The following is a 16,864-nucleotide window of genomic DNA, read 5'->3' on the forward strand; positions in this document are numbered from 1 at the left end:
AAACATTAACTTTTTGATTATTTAGCTGGCCAAATCCCGATAAAACTGGCACAAATCAGTTATATATACATATGTAGTACATATATTATTTATTTGCAAATACATTCCGTTTTAAAAAAGATAATAAATTTACATTGAGCTTAGGCTAGACGAGCAGAAGCGATGAGGCTAACGAGAAACGATCAGCAAATCGGGGCTCAATTCGAGATGAGTATATTTGGCTCGATGGAGTGCAGGACATTGAATCCTTTGTGGAGAATACACGTGCGCTGTACGCCGCAGGCCACCAAAAAATGCGAGAACTGAAAGGTAATGGGTGTAAAGGGATTGCTTTTGGTTACACCTTAGGGTAAAGCTAGTGGTAGACGATGCATCAGCAACCATTAAAATGCACAGACTGATCCATTGGTATAACTTTTAGTTAAAACAGACTAAAGCTGAATATAGACGATGCATCAGCCACCATTAAAATGCACAGATACCAAGCTGAGCCATTGGTTCCAACAGGCAATAACCGGCTGTAGACGATGCATCAGCAACCATAAGACCAACAGATATTTAGCTGAGCCATTGGCATAACTTTTGGTTAAAACTGATGGTAAACGATGCATCCAGCAACCATAAAAAGCACAGACATTTAGCTGAGACATTCGAGAGCTTACGAAACTGAAGGCCTGATGCATCGTCTACAGCCAGGCTAGGGATTTCACCTACCTCCACGGAGTGCTGATGAATGTTGCTGACGCATACCACGATCCTGCCCCGCAGCAGCGCCTCCAATTGGGGCACCTGCAGGGCCTCCAGTCGCTGCTCGCCCAGCTGGACGGTGGCGAACGGAATGTTGATGCTATGCGGCACATGGACGCGTCCAAACTCCACCACACTGCGAAGATCGACAAGGACCAGCTCCGCCGGCGAGTTGTTCAGCAGCAATCGCACATCTTTGGCGCTGATGCGCGGGCATTGCTCCTGCTGCAGATGCTTCAGTTCCACGTCCGCCACACCAATGTCCTGATGGGAGATAAGTAGCTACAGTTGTTGTCAATTTAATAAGGGATTTAATAACTAACTTACCAGCGCCTGGGGCGGTTGCAATCGCAGGGCATGCTGCCGGTGAGTAATACTCTTCGGCGTGGCCTCGTACATCTTCTGCGACTCCAGCACACAGCCGTCCATCACAATGTCCGGCAGATCCGAGAAGAGCAGGATGCACTCGTTGAAACCGGAGGTGAGCAGCGTGCTCCTCAGCTGGCGCAGTATCGCAATGCCAATGAACAGCGGATACGAGCTGTCGCCCAGCATGAGTTTGTCCCACAAATGCAGGATCTTGTGCAGAGGAAAAACATCTGCCAAATACATTTTTATATAAATACAAATTAAAGAAAACTTATTTACTTCAAAACTAAACTAACTAACTAACTAACCTTGTATAGAATAAATTCAAATTAAAAAATTTGTAGAATGAATAAAACAAATGTTTATTTATGTGCCTTTCAAAATATTTAAACTAAGTTTGAGGTAATTAAGTTAAAACTTTAAAAGTTTTGTGAATAATGCATTAATTACAAGGTTTTTCTCTGTAGGGAACAAGAAATATTCAAAAAATAAACTAAATATTTCATTTAAAAATAAAAAAAACCCAAAAGCTCTATATAGTTTCTCTAGTAGAGAAAACTGAGTCATCTTGATATTTTTTACTCATTAAAAGAATGAAACGTGTAAGTATGTATTTTAACAGCGATTAAGCAATTGATAAACATATATTAAATAGTTAAATATCTATAAGATCTATCTATAAGATATTTAATATATGTTTATTTAATATAATAATATTTTATATTTAATTAAAGATTAAAGAGAAAACTGAATCGCTTTGATATTATTTACTGATCTAAAGATAGGAAAAATGTAAATAAATATTTTCCAGCGATTAAGTTATAGATAAACATAAATTAAAAACTTAAACATCTTATATATATTTTTAAGACTATTAAGGTTAAGACAAAAGTGTAAAACTCTTATTTTTTTTGTTGATATCATACACTCATAAAAAAGAACATAAACATCTATGCAACCAAAGGAACTCACGCGAAAACATGGTTAGGAACCAGGGGATGGCAAACAGCTCGGGTATAAAGCTAATGCTGGCCAAATGCTGAGCGAGGAGCGGTTCATGGAAGGCGGTCAGCTGGGAGAACTTGCTCAGGTACTCCTTGATCACCGCCGAATTGTCCTTGAGGAAGAACCATTGCAGATACTTTGGAATGAACTTGAACAGGCTGAGGAAGGCCAACTCTAAGGAAATGCAAGTTTCAATGGGCTTAAACCCTTGAGATTCCATTCAAAAAAAAAAACTAAAGATAACTGAAGAACGCACCTTCATTGTTAAAATTGAGATAGAGAAACGGCGCCGTCAGCGAGTCCAATCCCTGCCAGTAGACATACTGCGGATGGGCGGTGACCCAGGCCTTGAGCAGCCGCCTCAGTTTGCGATGTCCGTCGGGCGAGGAGAGCAGCTCGTCGTACTGATGGCAGCGCGGTATGTCCACCTCGATCTGACGATCCGTACTGGTGGCCGTGAACTTATCGATCTTCGAGTAACTGCCATTGGGCACCACCTCCAGTAGGGCGGCCCAAATGGGACCCCTCAGCAGCGGCGGCACATCCACGGCCGCCTCGCGCTGCAGCTGCTCCGCCGTGTGCGGATAGCCCTGAAGAATTCGCGTGAACAGCCGCACACGCTGGAACTGATACTCGATGTCCTTTTCGCGTATCACCAGCGGCAGTTCCTGCATTTCGCGGGCAAAATGGGCAGGAAATCGCGGCGAATGGAGCAGCGGAAAGTAGACACCGGCTGGCAAACGACTCAGTCGCCGGAGCAGCGCCTTCAGACGCAGCGGCACCACGCGATCGTCCATCAGTTGCGCCTGACTGCGTCCCGGACAAACGCTGGCGCCACTCAGCCGCACGATCTGCGGCAGTCCCAAAATCGGAGCCTCACTCCGGATGAGGCCCTCCTTTTTCAGCTCCGCCTGGACATCGCCGCCGGCCAATTGCCAAAGGTGATAGATCTGGGCCAGGGGGCAACGCAGGAGTAGGGGTAAATGCTCGGTTTCCTCGCTCTGCCGCTGCATCTTCTCCTGCCGCCGCGACATGTCCACACGCACGCCCTCGAAGATGGGGTGATTCAAGAGCTCGGCGGGCAGTGGTCGCCGCTTGGGCAGGACACTCAAACAGCTTTCCAGCAGCTGTCGCAGACTCTTGTCCATCGCCGCATACCGCTCGTGGCAGTCATGCTCCCGCGCAATCTTCTCCAGCACGCCGTTCGTTCGGCCAAAGGCCAGGATTTTCCTAACCACATTCGAGAGCTTCAGCCGGGGCCAGAGTTCGATCTGGAAGATCAGTTCGACCATCAGCAGGGCCAGCGACCAAATGTCACTCTTCACGTTGCCATTCAGGCCCAGCAGACGCTCCGGCGCCATATAGCGTATGTTGCCAATGGGAAAGGGCACATGGACACCGCCCCTGGTCATGTGGTGCAGTCCATAGTTGAAGAGCTTCACCCGCAGTTGGCCGTCGCCGGAGATGAGAATGTGCCTGGGCTCCAGATTGTGGGCCACCAGATGGTGCTGGCTCAGCACGCTAATGCCGCAGGCCACTTGGTAGAAGATCCTTAGGATCTGGGCGATGGCCAGCGGAGGATGACGCTTGGCATAGTCCTCCAGCGACAGTCCCAAATACTCCGAGACCACAATGGTGCGTTCTGAAAGGGAGGATATTTGCGGTATTAATCGGTGGGCGCTTACACAAATTGGATTATAAAGCTTATTCGTTTTCTATACTATATCATTTGACTTTGGTAGATATGTATACATACATATGTATGATTCATGATTGCCTATTTATGTCTATCTCCTTAGTTTGCTGTAAATCGGAGCACTTATTATGTAGATCAAATTTTATAAAATCCATATTTCAAAACTAATTTTAAAGATAATTCGAGTTTAATACTTTTTTAGGGTTATATATTTGTTGGCGGAGTTTAATGACTACTCAAAACATTTAATCCTTAGTTATGATGGGATTAATGGATAGTTGTTGAGGATAGTTCGGATATGTGAGTATTTCGGAGTTCTTTATATTTTCTGCAAAGTTTAATCTACATTGAAATAGGATTTTTGGGTGTTTTAGATAGTTTCTCTTGGTGAATTTAAAAGGCGATATTAAATATAACTAGGATATGATAGTTTTTTAGGATGATAAATCCATTTGCAGAGTTTGGAGTTGGGTTGTAATAGTATTTCGAAGTTCTGTATATATCTAGAAAGTTTAATGCCCAATAAAGTGTGATTAGTGTGGGTTTTATATGATTTTTGTTATTATTTAATGATCGATCCTGAAGATCATAGGGATATGAGTGATTTTTGGGATGATAAATCCATTTGCAGAGTTTGCACTTAGTAATACTATAGAAATAGTGGCGATCTTAGCCGTTTTTAGATGGTACTAAGTGTGTGAACATTAGAAGATAGTTGGGATGTGGGAGTATGTATTTCGGATTTAGTGGGTGTTTTAGATGGTTTTGGGATGGTACTTAGTGTGTGGACATTGCACCCGGTATTTGGCTTCCAGGTGCCTCACCACCCACCGTGCTTGCCGCGAATCACATCCAGATACTGGCAAAGATGTTCGTCCTGCAGTTCCTTGAGTTTTTGGGCTCTTCCCAGGATCGCAATGGAATTGGGAGTCAGAGGAAGTCCATTTGTGCCGCAAACGTCGCCAGGATGCAATTTCGCGAAGAAGGTGACGGCGCATAAGCGGCTCTCCCTTTCCCGCTCCATTATCCCAGCTAATCCAAGATAATCGCCGGTTCGCGATCACAAATCAGTGGAGATTTCAATAACTCACGACACAACATCAGCAACAATTTTTTGGTTGTTTTGCGGAATCAGCTGATGGCGTTGCCGGACCGCGCCAAGTACAACGCCCCCAATTTTGCACGCCGTTGAAACTGTGAAAGTAATTATTCAAAAAGTTCAAAGCCTTTAATGCAACTTATTTATTAAACTTATATTTACTTTATATTAATACCCCATAATGAATTGAACAAGTTGGGGTTTATAAGCAACAGTTTAGAGCGCAGACAAAGGGTTAACCGTGAGCGGCGTTGCCAGATGGCTGGCACGTTCATGCGCATTTCTTATTGGAGAAATTGTACAGTAGTTATTACATTATAAACATTATTTTCGTTAGCAAGCCACAGTAACCATACTACACATAGAAAGGTAATAAATAATCAATAAAATACAAGTTTAACTACTTGGATACATACATAAACGCTTAAACATATTTTTCAAACTTTAAGCCTAATATTTTATAGATTATTTTAAATTTGTTTTTTTTTTTTTGTAGTGGATTTTGTTCAAATATGTTTACTGATTCTTGCAACCCAATTAACTAAATAATTAAATAAAATCTAATATTTTTCGGTGAACTAACTTCGTGCATTCTTATTTTTGAACAAACTATTTTTTACCTTTGAATGAAACATTTATTTAAAAGTAATTGAAACAACATGTTTATGTTTTCGTACTTAAGGCTTTATAAAAATCACACTTGAAACTGCCAATAGCCCTAAAAATTAGTAAGCATTATTGTTAATATGATTTCCATGTTATAGCTATGGGATAATTTCATATTCATTATTAGCTTTGAATTATTTTCCAAAAAGCATATAACTCCTGTAATTTAAAGTTTAAATATTAACATTTTTTATTCTCTTATGGTATTAATTAAATATAAAGTTGACATAAAACAATTTTAAAAACATATCACATCTGGCAGCTCTTTTTCTTTGCTAGTTTTTCAACACTGCTCTTTGTTGCTTCTGTTGTGTTGTTATTGTTATTTCCACTTGCGATTTTGTTTTTATTTTATTGCGCACTCGAAATTGTTTTGTTATTTAGTCAAGATCAAAAAAAACTAAAAGAGCTCTTGAAATGGTGCAAAATGCAGTGCACTTTAGTTTAGTTTAAGTTGTTCGCTCATCGTGTTTGTGTGTTCTTAATATGCAAATGTGAATGAAAATTGCCAAAACTGCATAAAATCTGCATAAAAGCAGCAAAATAGTGTACTAATTGTAAGATATAAACAAAAAATGTCGCTTTTTGTGGAATATACAGAGCCCAAATGGCGAAATTTGGATATGCGCGCGTTGTCCGTCGACGAGTTTTACCTGTACCTGCGATCGGGTTTTCATAAAGAGAGTTACCTGTACTCACTTTCCGACGAGTGCTACACGGTAATAAATAATAATAAACAATGTTAAGTAATGATACGCAATCGGTTTCACTTCCAATTACTTTTTGATTCGATTTATTTAATCGCTTTATTTGTATTTTATTTTAGTGTCCGTATTCCAAAGTGAAAGCTCTGCCCGCTGCGGACGTCGCTGCCGGCGTCGCAGTCGACGTCGCTGAACCGTTACGTTTGAATTCGGCATTTGGGCTAAATTTTAAAATATACGAACATGATCAGGGCCACTATGCCTACGACAATGTGTGAGTATCACTGTACAGTAGGCACTCGATAAGGCTTGTTCTTAAATATTATTTTACCAAATAATTCACTTAAAACATGTACAAATATTATTTTACATAACATCACATAGACGAGTGTTTAGTGAAATAATATAAAATAATATTCGAAAACCAGTTTGTTGCTTTAAAAACCTATTGGTTATCTTTATCATGGGAAAGAATAACTCAGGAATGAAAAACTAATAAAAATTATTTTTTTAAAAAATAGGTTTACGATGTTAAACATAAATTCGGTCTGAAAAACATAATTCAAATAAAAAGATTGGGTCTTAAAATCAAAGAAAAGCTTATTTGCTTCTGAATCAAAAGCCTATCGACCGTAATTTGTAAATAATATACATTTTTAAAGGCCTTCACCATATTAGGAATAGCCATAAAGTACTGTCGAGCATGTGATTTGCGTATGTGTGTTAACTAGTTTAAGCGAAACTACTTAACTATGCATGCCAATTGCAAGTACACCTGTTCTTTTCAAGTTCTCAAGTTTAATCGATTTCCCCGCAGTACGTCACTTTGTTGGTTACGTCGCACCGATCTGCAGGAATTCGGCGTCTACAACCTGACCCTTCAAGCGAACGGGACCTGTACTTTCGCAGTGGACAAGGCCGGTGTGCCCATTAATTATGGTGAGTGCTTCTCTATTAATCCCCACTGCTTCGTTATCCGTAATCCGCAAGTGCCACAAAGCACTTGATTGTGCCACTCCAGATATAAACATATTACTTATCGGTATATGTAATATAACCTTATCCGCAGCTTTCCTGGCCGTATTCGTTTTGGTTGCCGCCCTGTTAATCACATTGAAGCTCGTGAGTTGCGCCTGGCGATGCTATCGCTACGATGAGGCCGCCGCCGCAGCCGATAGTATCGGAGCAGCCGCCACCAAGGCCACCCAAAGGAAGCGCCTCAGGAGTCTGGACACCTTCCGAGGGTAACTAAGGGGTCTAAACGATCCCCAATGGGATCCACTAAAAACTTATGTTACTAGAGCACTATCATAAATGTCTGATTAACTTGTTCAAAAACCCATCTTAAAAAAAAGAGTTATAAATAGAGTAGGATTTTAACAGGAGATATTGTTCAAATATACATATTCCATGTGATTTATGTATATAAAAAAAAGATTTATAAATAGAGTAAATTTAATGGCTCCTGCAATCACTGAAAGTTCTTAATTTGACCAACATTTTCTTTATTATATATAATAGTAATAGATTAAATAAAATGGAAAAATAAAAAAATATCTTGAAACCGAAGATATAACTAACATTATTTAATCCGACAGATCCATTTTATAGGATTAAAAAATCCACTATTAAATATTAAACTTAAAGATCTTTTAATTGGATATAGTAATCAATTTTTTTCCTTAGGACAGATCTCTTCTACAGATAGCGATCAAACTAGATCACTACCCATAAAAAAGTTACAATTTCTTAAGTATAGAGTTTTCAACTTAAGATGATTAAAAGAAGAAAATAATGGTCGTTTTATCTTGGCTTTAGATATATGTATGTATTAAACTTAACATTAAATGGTAAATGTAGACATTATTATTTATGTTTAATGTAATGTTTGAGCAAAACATACAAAGATCATGTGAAGCTGAAAAAATTGCGCCATGAAAGAGGGCAAATATATATATATATATATTTTATATTATTGAGGATTATGTTTACCCTATTGATCAGTGATCTCCATTCCTCCACAGCCTCTCCATCGTGCTGATGATCTTCGTGAACAGTGGCGGCGGCGGATTCGCCTGGATCGAGCACGCGGCCTGGAACGGATTGCACCTGGCCGACGTGGTCTTTCCCTCGTTCCTCTGGATCATGGGCGTGTGCATTCCGCTCTCGGTGAAATCACAACTGTCTCGTGGAAACAGCAAGGCCAGGATCTGCCTGCGAATCGTGTGGCGATCGATAAAACTCTTTGCCATCGGACTGTGTCTCAACTCGATGGGTGGAACGAATCTGGAGCAATTGCGTCTCATGGGCGTCCTGCAGCGATTCGGTGTGGCCTTTCTGGTTGTGGGTGTACTCCACACGCTGTGCAGCCGCAGGGAGCCCATAAGTCCCCAGAGATCATGGCAGCGGGCCGTCCACGATGTGTGTCTCTTTAGTGGCGAGCTGGCCGTATTGCTGGCCTTGGTGGCCACCTATTTGGGGCTAACATTTGGCCTGCGGGTGCCGGGTTGTCCGCGTGGTTATTTGGGACCGGGTGGCAAACACGATTATGTGGCCCATCCGAAGTGTATTGGTGGTGCGGCGGGCTATGTGGATCTTCAGGTGCTGGGCAATGCGCACATCTATCAGCATCCCACTGCGAAATACGTCTACGACTCCACTGCCTTCGATCCGGAGGGAATTTTCGGTAAGTTGGGGCTCTCACAAGTTGGTTGTAAACGATGCAGCCAAGTAGCTCAATAGCTTTGATATTTGATTTCAAGAAAATTCCATAAATACCATTTTATGCTGAAGAATTCGCTTTATTTTTTTGCAATGATTTTAACATTCAGAGCGCGATTCTTTAAGAAAAAAGGAAAGCAAACATTTTATTTTGGTTTGCCGCTTCATCGTTTACAACCTGAGAACAACTGGTTTTAAAAACTTCTTGATTACGCTGTTATTTTGCCAATTTGCAGGCTGCATTCTGAGTGTGGTGCAGGTGCTCCTTGGCGCCTTTGCGGGCGTTACTCTGCTGGTGCATCCCACCTGGCAATCGAGGATCCGTCGCTGGCTAATCCTCAGCGTCGTTTTGGGCCTCATTGGCGGCGCTTTGTGTGGATTTTCGCGTGAAGGTGGCGCCATACCCGTGAACAAGAACCTCTGGTCGTTGTCCTTCGTCTGCGTCACAGTGAGCATGGCTCTGGTTATCCTGTCGCTGCTCTACTACTTCATCGATGTGCGGGAATCGTGGAGCTGGTCGGGCCATCCCTTCACCGAATGCGGCATGAATGCCATCGTGATGTATGTGGGACATACGGTGATGCACAAAATGCTACCCTGGCATTGGAGGATCGGGGAGATGAACACGCACTTCATGCTCCTGCTGGAGGCCACGTGGAACACCCTCGTCTGGGTGGGCATCGCCCTGTATCTGGACGCCCAGGAGTTCTACTACAGCTTGTAGGTCGCTTGTACAACACAATATCCATATGCACAACTCAATTGCCAAATACATTAGCGTTTGTATATAGTGTGATTTTTACAGATGCTTTGCTATCGAAGCACAAAAGACCATGAGAAATGTTTTAGTATTTGTATAACATAATTCCGAATTTTTTTCGTTGTAAGAACACAAAATTAATATCAATAAAATACCCAAATTATGAAGACCTTTTAGTTGATTTTCAAATATTTTATTTGTATTAAGGTTTAAAAAACATTATCTTGTAACACACAATGGTTGTTTTTTGTTTTTTTTTTTTTACTTTGTTTGTTTAGGCATTCCTAAGGCTACAATTTGTATGTTTCTGTGTGTTTGAGTGGTTTTATTCGCTCTTTTCCCCGACCATGATCTTGAAACCTTGGTGGGGGGGAAAAAAAGGGGGGCGAACTTTGTGTTCAACTACAGACTACTAGGGCACTGAACTACTACACGTCCAACTAATGCGATAAATCGCTTTTAAAAATGCTCTCTGTTTCGTGTTCAATCCGTTTAATTCCGCTCAACATGGTAACGTAAGGATTGCAGACGATGACTAAGTTGGGCAACTAGACAAAAACAAGTCATTAGGCTGGCTTAAATCGTATGTACATAAACTAACGTCTAGGATATAAGGTGCTTTTCGCGAAATTTTAAATACTATGCTTAAAATGATATGGGGAGCTGCTGCTTCGGCTGAGTATTCTACAAAACAATGCTTGTAGAGGGTGGGGGGTGGGGTTTGTAGATGGATACAAATAAATTGCGTTGTATATATGTACATTATGCACTGCTTTGGGGCACATCTTAGATTAAATATAAACGTTGAGATAAAAAAATGATGTATACAAAAAAAATGTAAAAGGGAGCTTGGATCTATAACAATTGTAACAGGGTCGGGGGAATCCCTGCCAGACGCTTGGCATCTCCTATCTATCTTACTCTCTCTCTCTCTCTCTCTTTCGTTTTCGTTTCGCTTATACGATTTTGGCTTCTGGAGGAGGAGGAGGTGGAGCAGGTGGCTCCGTCGTCGTCGTCGTCATCGTCGTCATCGTCGTTGCTGTTTGGCCCACAAATTTGGCGGGCTTTATTAGTATAAATTTGGGATTTGGCACCGCCGTCACCTTTTTGCCCACCACGGTTGTTGCTGGCGTTATGGTCACCGTGCTGGGAGCAATTGCATTCATGGCAGCCGTTTGATTGCTCGCCGCCAGCGAGGATGCTGGCAAAATGGTGGTCACTCCGTTCTCATGCTGAATGCTACTGGCGCTATTGAATATTGCACGCAATTTACTGCTATTTCCCTGAGATCCACCTAGCACGTTGATTTTGAGAGGAGCTCCACCACCACCGCCACCGCCACCACTAGCACCACTACCAGCAGCAGATTCTCGCTGCTGCACAATCCGTGCCGTAAACTCGTTCCCCGCCAGCATCAGATTTTGGGGCTGACCAGCCAGTGGCAGACCGCTGGCCAGGATCAACTGCATGCCACCCGTTGCTCCACGCAGTTTCCACTCATCTTGCTGAATAAACGAAATCACAATTGTTTTAAATGCCTTTTAGATTCCAAGCGAAAACCTACCGTTGGTGGACTAACAGACTTGCGCTCCAGCACATGCTCATCGAATCCCGAATCGGATGAGTTGTCGTTGAACTTGGTGGCCACCGAGGAGGAGGTGGAGCAGTTGGAGGAGGAGGACAGCGACGATGGCGATGCGGCGCCAACGGATACCACTTGGGACTGCGATTGTACAGTCGGATTTGACTTGAGGATCAGCGACAGATTGGAATGTGGCTGCTGTTGCTGCTGCTGCTGCTGCTGCTGGCTATTCGTTTCAGTCTTGCTCAATGGAATTGGACTTATTCTATGGATATCGCCCTGCGGAAATGACTCCGATTGTCGTTTGAAGAACAAATGGTGCTTCTTGAGTGGGCCAATCTTTGGTCCCTGGCCTTGAACTTGTGTCGCTGGCATTGATATGGAATTGGGTCTGGTGATGGCCTCCATTTGCTGATCCTGATGAAGATTCTGCTGCTGCTGCTGCTGGAGCTGAAGCTGCTGGTGCCGCAGACGTTGGTGCTTCTCGCAGGGTTTGTACAACTCCGGATCTATGATGTAGCAACAACTGCCGAGGGATAAACTCTGGAAGACCACGCCGCAACAGACCTCCAGGCGTACGAGATCGCTATCCTCGAAAAAGGGCACATTGTCGACGGCCCGTCGATGCTTTTGCGGTGGCAATTGGCGGCGTCGCTTACTTCCGGTCAGCTTGGGTCTTTTGCTGACCTCCGCCAAGGTGCCGGAAATTGCCAGAGCAGCGGCCGCAGTCCGCTTGCGGGTTTGATACGGAGCCCCAGTTGCTCCAAACGATCCTGATCCTGGCATCTGATGTTCGTCGTCAAAGCTCTCGTTGGAATCGCTGGGTTGATGCTCGGAGGTAGGTGAAGTGCTGCTGGGACGATTGATAGCACTGGAAACTAATGGAGATGCTCCAGTTTGAGAAGCCGCCGCCGCCGTCGCTGCTGTTATCTTGCCCTTGCGATTCTTCTTAAAGATCTTGGCAAACTTCTCGGGCAGGAATGATGAGTTGCCATTGGCCTTGGCCTCCGCCTCTGCGTTGTCGCGCTTTTTCTGTTTGGCCAGGGATTTGGTTCCGGGTCCAGCACGGGCATCCACCACCTGTAAAATGCGTAGAGTAGGAGGATTAGTTGTGCAAAGACTTTGTTTCGAGGGAAGAAGGTCTGTTGTGGTCCTAACATGCTACTTTTTATTTCATAACAAAACTAAATCCACCGATTTCTTTAACATAAATAATGTATGATATATTTTTGACTAAAAGAATAACTGATTTCATTTATAACTTGATATTGTAATATAAATGCATTTTTATTAAACTTTCTCTTTTAAATAGTATTTCAAAAGAAACCGAAATTATTTTATTTTTTATGATGAAATGATTCCTCATACAATATCAATTATTATTTACAGTTTTTAAATTTAATCATAGATCAAGAATATCAAAAAAACTATTGCTGATCAATTGGAATAAACTAAAGTAATGATTATCCAATGATTCCCGGAACAATACTCACATGACCCCAGTGGCGCTTGCTCCCGACGGGAAGTCGCTTGTACCGCTTGACCAAAAGGACGCAGGCGTTGCAGATCTCGCCGTTTCGCGGCTCGTGGAGATTGAAGCACTGCATCGACTCCTTTTCGTATTTACGGGAGGCCGTGAATCGAGAACTGCTCGATTTGGCCCGGCAAATACAGCATCCATCGGCGGACCGATAAACGCGCGGTTTATGAAAATTGAACATGATGGTTTATTTTATTCGGGTTATTGGATTTCTAGTGGATACTGCACAAGTTTTACGGAGACTTTTCGATGTTTTGTGCTCTGTTTGCTTGATTTTTAAAAGGATTTTTAATTGTTTCGAGTGAAGAGATTTGCTTTTTGTTTTATTTTTAGTGTTTGTGTTTGGTGTGTGCTGCGGCAGTGTCTACTGTAGTTGTGTTAGTGTTATTTGTGCGCGGACATTCTGTTCGTTTTCGTTGTTTTGAGCGCGTACATTGCCAACATCCATTGCCCGGGCTTCACTGTAGTTAACTGCATTTGTGCTAAAAACAAATAAAAATAAGAACAAATTAGTTATCTTAATAAAATTTGAAGAGTATTTTATGATATTGCTGATACATTCGAAAACATTAAAACCATATTACCATATTTTAAAATCATAATTGTGAGATACATACGTAATTACATGATAACTACAACCAAATCTTAAAATTTAAAAAAAAAAAAATAGGTATAGTTTAAACAGCTGTTTGGTAAGAAGTGTTGATTAGCGATTACGTTTTACTGACAGCTGATAATTTAAAATAATAATGCTATCGAAAAACCGCAAAACAAAAAACCATTTTAAATTCTTGGCATCAACCACATAAAATATCTTATCAATAGCAAGTGGTGTAATTCAATTTAGCAAACATGTTTTAAAGACAGTTCCAAAAAAAAAAAAAACCAACAACAATATAAACGGGGGATCAATGGGGTGTGTGCGAGCGAGATAGATAGTTAGGCCACGCGCGTGCCTCACAAATATATATGCACAATTTTATTTCTGTTGCCTGTGTGTGGATAAGTGCAACATTTTGTTGTTCTTTTTGGAGGGGAATTTTATAAACAAAGCGCAAAAAGAAACAAATACATTAAAACGCGTTTTTTTTGCTACATTTGTATTTGTACTTGTGTTAATGCCTCTCTCCCTTTCTCATTCGCAACAAGGAGAAAATGAGAGCGGCTATTTCAACCACTTCTTCTTCTTCTTCCAGGTGCGTTGGTGTTGTCGTTTCTTTATTTAATTTGTTGTTTTTTTTGGGGACACTGATTTTTCCAGTTTTTTTACACATACATACATACATATATGTGTATTTTATGCACCGGCTGTATTTTGCGTATGTATTAGTTGTCTCGAAATTCACTCAATTTTTTTGGGATAAAGTGAAAATGCGGCTAATTTAGTCGCTCCTTCTATTATTAGCATGTTTTTGCCACGAAGTCATTAGCATTTACCTTTTAAACACACACACTGTTGTTTAGACTTATTTAAGCACTTTATTTTGTTTAAATTTTAGAAAAAGCGGGGGAGAAAGACGAATCGCGTCTGCACGCGAGAAACACAAAGGCGAATTGAATCGAAAAAAAAAAACTGACGAAAATCGACGCATGTACGAAAACGGTGAACAAAGCGAATGCAGCGATAACGCGAGCAGCTGAGCTTGCCATCTCGCTCGCACGCACGGTGCGTACATGTGTGTGTACGTGAGAATGCGCGCAGCAAAAGCAACAGCGAAAAATTCCGGTTGTTGTGAAAAAAAAAAAAACAAAAAATAGGACGTTACACACAGAGACGGATCTAAAAGGGGGACGGAAAAAGGGCTTAAGTCAATTTAAATGCCTAATTTACTATTTTAAGGAAAAATGGTCAACTAGTTACCTAATTTCTTTAACCTTGCAAATGTAAGGCAATTGTACAAATTCCAATTCATTATTTTAATTTCATTTTAACAGCTGAAGACATATACATATGTAATATTACAGCGCCCGTAAATGTTCATCACATCCGCCACTGGTTACAGCAGGGTTGCCACCTGACAAAAACAACAAAAGAATGCAAATTAAGAAATATGCTAATATTCAACGTCTTTTGTTGATATTCTTTGTTTGCAACGCAGCGAGACTGATAAAGATAAAGCTGAAAACGTGCAATGCAGCTGTTGTGGCCTTTTTATGCGCTATTTATAGCGTTTTTATTGCAGCAACCACATTTCCTCCCCATCTTTTTTATTTTTTGTAATACGTGACCAAACACACACACGGAGGCGAGGTGGCAGCCCTGTCTTACAACCATCTGCTTTACAACACTGCAAATATTCAGTGTTTTTATTGTTGTTGTTGTTTTGGTTTGCATTCTCTTCCTCTTCTTCAAGCGGCGAAAGTGGCCAAGAAAAAAGCCGAACAAGGGGCAAAAACAACATGTTTTACATGTCAATATACATACTTACGCTCGAGTGTGTGCGTTAAGCGGTCTACGTGCCGCAATAAAGTAATATAAAAAAGCCCAAAAATAAACTAGGTCGCTTGTTGCTGTTGTTTTTGTAATCAAAACAAATTGCAATCCTTATATATGTGTGAATGTATGTATATGTAAATTGTAATTGCGCTTGTGTGTAAGCGACGCTTGACTCTTCTTCTTGCGAAAATAACAAACTGTACTTGTGCGAAATTGAGCATGAAAACAGAACAAATTAGATAGAGAACCTATCGGAGATAGGAACAATAAATATAGCATTTAAATAGCAGCTGGCCTTGTTTTTGTTTTTTTTTTTCACGGAAAGTGAAAGACTCTGATTGGAATTCTTATAAGAATGTGCAAAACAGGTGCGAACATATAACGGTACAAAAACACACATTCACAAAGCGTAATAGCAAAGGCAAAAACAACAAAAAGCCGGGAAAAAAGAAAGTAAAATATATGGATTTTTTTTTGAAGAGAGAGAAAGAAAAAGAGAGAAGAGCGGCAGTTAAGTAATAGATTTTGCAGAGAAAGCGCGCGCAATAAATGCAAGAAAACAGAACAATGTACATATGTATTGTACATCTTTTTGAAGCATTTCCGCACAATTGTTTGAGTTTTTTCTTGGAGTTTCTGACATTGGCAAGGTTCAACATTTCAGTTATCTCTAATGAAGGTCAGCAACGAAAAACAAAACGAAAAAAACAGCCACATACACAAGTACATTTGTCCACACACACACAAACACACACACACAGGTACGCGCAACAACTTGTTGTTGTCATCTGTTTAATGTTTTCTTAAATTATGAAATAAACACTTTTAAGGTTTACCTTTATCGCCCTTTTATCGCCTTTTTATCACTCACTTAACACTCTTTTAATTTATCACTTTTATCACGTTAAATTTTTCTTTTGCGCTCTTTTCTAAAGGTGGGAAATATTAATGATAGCATCGATTTTTTTTAACATTGGTAATATGGGTGGTTAGTAGGAATGCATCGATGTTTTTCCACCTCTAATTTTGTATCCACCACATATCGATAATTGTGTCGACGCTAACAGCGGAAAAAGTATCCGCTACATGATTACAATCATGGTTAATATCTCCACTAACGATAGAATTTCTAATCAAAACGATCTTTAATCATTACACTGTGAGAAATGCCGACTGGGCTTGCGAAATGATGTGCACTGAAGCTCATATTCTTATAATATTTAACATTAAAATGGGCAAAAAAATTAACAACGTTAAAATCATTAAATTCTATACATTTTTTTGGGAAATTAAATACAGGTCCCTTTTTGCAAGCTATCGTAAACCTAATCTTAAAGTCTTAATAATAATCTTAAAACAAACATACATATAAACAAAAATAATAATGTAGAGCAAAATATTGTTTTTTATGTTATTTACCTTGCTAATTTTTTTTTTTAATACGTTTTTTTCATTCATCGTTAGCACTGTTTTCGAATTTAAAAAAGTGCAATTGTCTAAAGTGGGTTTTAAAAAGAAGTTAAATTATTTATTCCGAA

The 16,864-nt window shown here is 40.7% G+C and overlaps 3 protein-coding genes across 5 annotated transcripts; 1 reads left to right on the forward strand and 2 right to left on the reverse strand.

Annotated features, from left to right (window-relative positions):
* Positions 1 to 55: 55 nt before the first annotated feature.
* On the reverse strand, positions 56 to 5,159 carry LOC128260631 (TBC domain-containing protein kinase-like protein). Its single transcript, XM_052993777.1, has 7 exons — positions 5,079 to 5,159; positions 4,649 to 5,011; positions 2,378 to 3,763; positions 2,089 to 2,295; positions 1,075 to 1,346; positions 715 to 1,011; positions 56 to 302 (listed from the first exon to the last, which is right to left on the reverse strand). Exons 2-7 carry the CDS (start codon positions 4,839 to 4,841, stop codon positions 198 to 200), a joined length of 2,460 nt encoding a protein of 819 aa, XP_052849737.1. The 5' UTR covers positions 4,842 to 5,011; positions 5,079 to 5,159; the 3' UTR covers positions 56 to 197.
* Positions 5,160 to 5,877: 718 nt separating this feature from the next.
* Positions 5,878 to 9,948, forward strand: LOC128260633 (heparan-alpha-glucosaminide N-acetyltransferase). Its single transcript, XM_052993782.1, has 6 exons — positions 5,878 to 6,301; positions 6,409 to 6,560; positions 7,104 to 7,225; positions 7,356 to 7,530; positions 8,311 to 8,972; positions 9,244 to 9,948. The coding sequence occupies exons 1-6, from the start codon at positions 6,158 to 6,160 to the stop codon at positions 9,729 to 9,731; spliced, it is 1,743 nt and encodes a 580-aa protein (XP_052849742.1). The 5' UTR covers positions 5,878 to 6,157; the 3' UTR covers positions 9,732 to 9,948.
* Positions 9,949 to 10,007: 59 nt separating this feature from the next.
* On the reverse strand, positions 10,008 to 16,311 carry LOC128260632 (protein hunchback). 3 transcript variants are annotated; one of them, XM_052993781.1, is made up of 5 exons: positions 16,163 to 16,305; positions 14,751 to 14,904; positions 12,843 to 13,371; positions 11,332 to 12,429; positions 10,008 to 11,272 (listed from the first exon to the last, which is right to left on the reverse strand). In XM_052993781.1, exons 3-5 carry the CDS (start codon positions 13,068 to 13,070, stop codon positions 10,724 to 10,726), a joined length of 1,875 nt encoding a protein of 624 aa, XP_052849741.1. In that variant the 5' UTR covers positions 13,071 to 13,371; positions 14,751 to 14,904; positions 16,163 to 16,305; the 3' UTR covers positions 10,008 to 10,723. The 3 variants fall into 3 exon arrangements, with proteins under 3 accessions (XP_052849741.1, XP_052849738.1, XP_052849740.1); XM_052993778.1 differs by lacking the exon at positions 14,751 to 14,904 and having other exon boundaries at positions 16,163 to 16,311; XM_052993780.1 differs by lacking the exons at positions 14,751 to 14,904; positions 16,163 to 16,305 and adding an exon at positions 14,327 to 14,473.
* Positions 16,312 to 16,864: the final 553 nt, after the last annotated feature.

This window comes from Drosophila gunungcola, assembly GCF_025200985.1.
Source record: "Drosophila gunungcola strain Sukarami chromosome X unlocalized genomic scaffold, Dgunungcola_SK_2 000034F, whole genome shotgun sequence".
Taxonomy (NCBI): domain Eukaryota; kingdom Metazoa; phylum Arthropoda; class Insecta; order Diptera; family Drosophilidae; genus Drosophila; species Drosophila gunungcola.

Coding starts and splice junctions, on each gene's coding strand:
- LOC128260633 (XM_052993782.1), top strand. CDS start 6,158: ATGTCGCTTTTTGTGGAATATACAGAGCCCAAATGGCGAAATTTGGAT. Junction 6,302..6,408: donor TTTCCGACGAGTGCTACACG/GTAATAAATAAT, acceptor ATTTTATTTTAG/TGTCCGTATTCCAAAGTGAA. Junction 8,973..9,243: donor CGATCCGGAGGGAATTTTCG/GTAAGTTGGGGC, acceptor GCCAATTTGCAG/GCTGCATTCTGAGTGTGGTG.
- LOC128260631 (XM_052993777.1), bottom strand. CDS start 4,841: ATGGAGCGGGAAAGGGAGAGCCGCTTATGCGCCGTCACCTTCTTCGCG. Junction 1,347..2,088: donor GTTCCTAACCATGTTTTCGC/GTGAGTTCCTTT, acceptor TGTATTTGGCAG/ATGTTTTTCCTCTGCACAAG. Junction 1,012..1,074: donor TGCAACCGCCCCAGGCGCTG/GTAAGTTAGTTA, acceptor ATCTCCCATCAG/GACATTGGTGTGGCGGACGT.
- LOC128260632 (XM_052993778.1), bottom strand. CDS start 13,070: ATGTTCAATTTTCATAAACCGCGCGTTTATCGGTCCGCCGATGGATGC. Junction 12,430..12,842: donor GCAAGCGCCACTGGGGTCAT/GTGAGTATTGTT, acceptor CGCATTTTACAG/GTGGTGGATGCCCGTGCTGG. Junction 11,273..11,331: donor AGTCTGTTAGTCCACCAACG/GTAGGTTTTCGC, acceptor TCGTTTATTCAG/CAAGATGAGTGGAAACTGCG.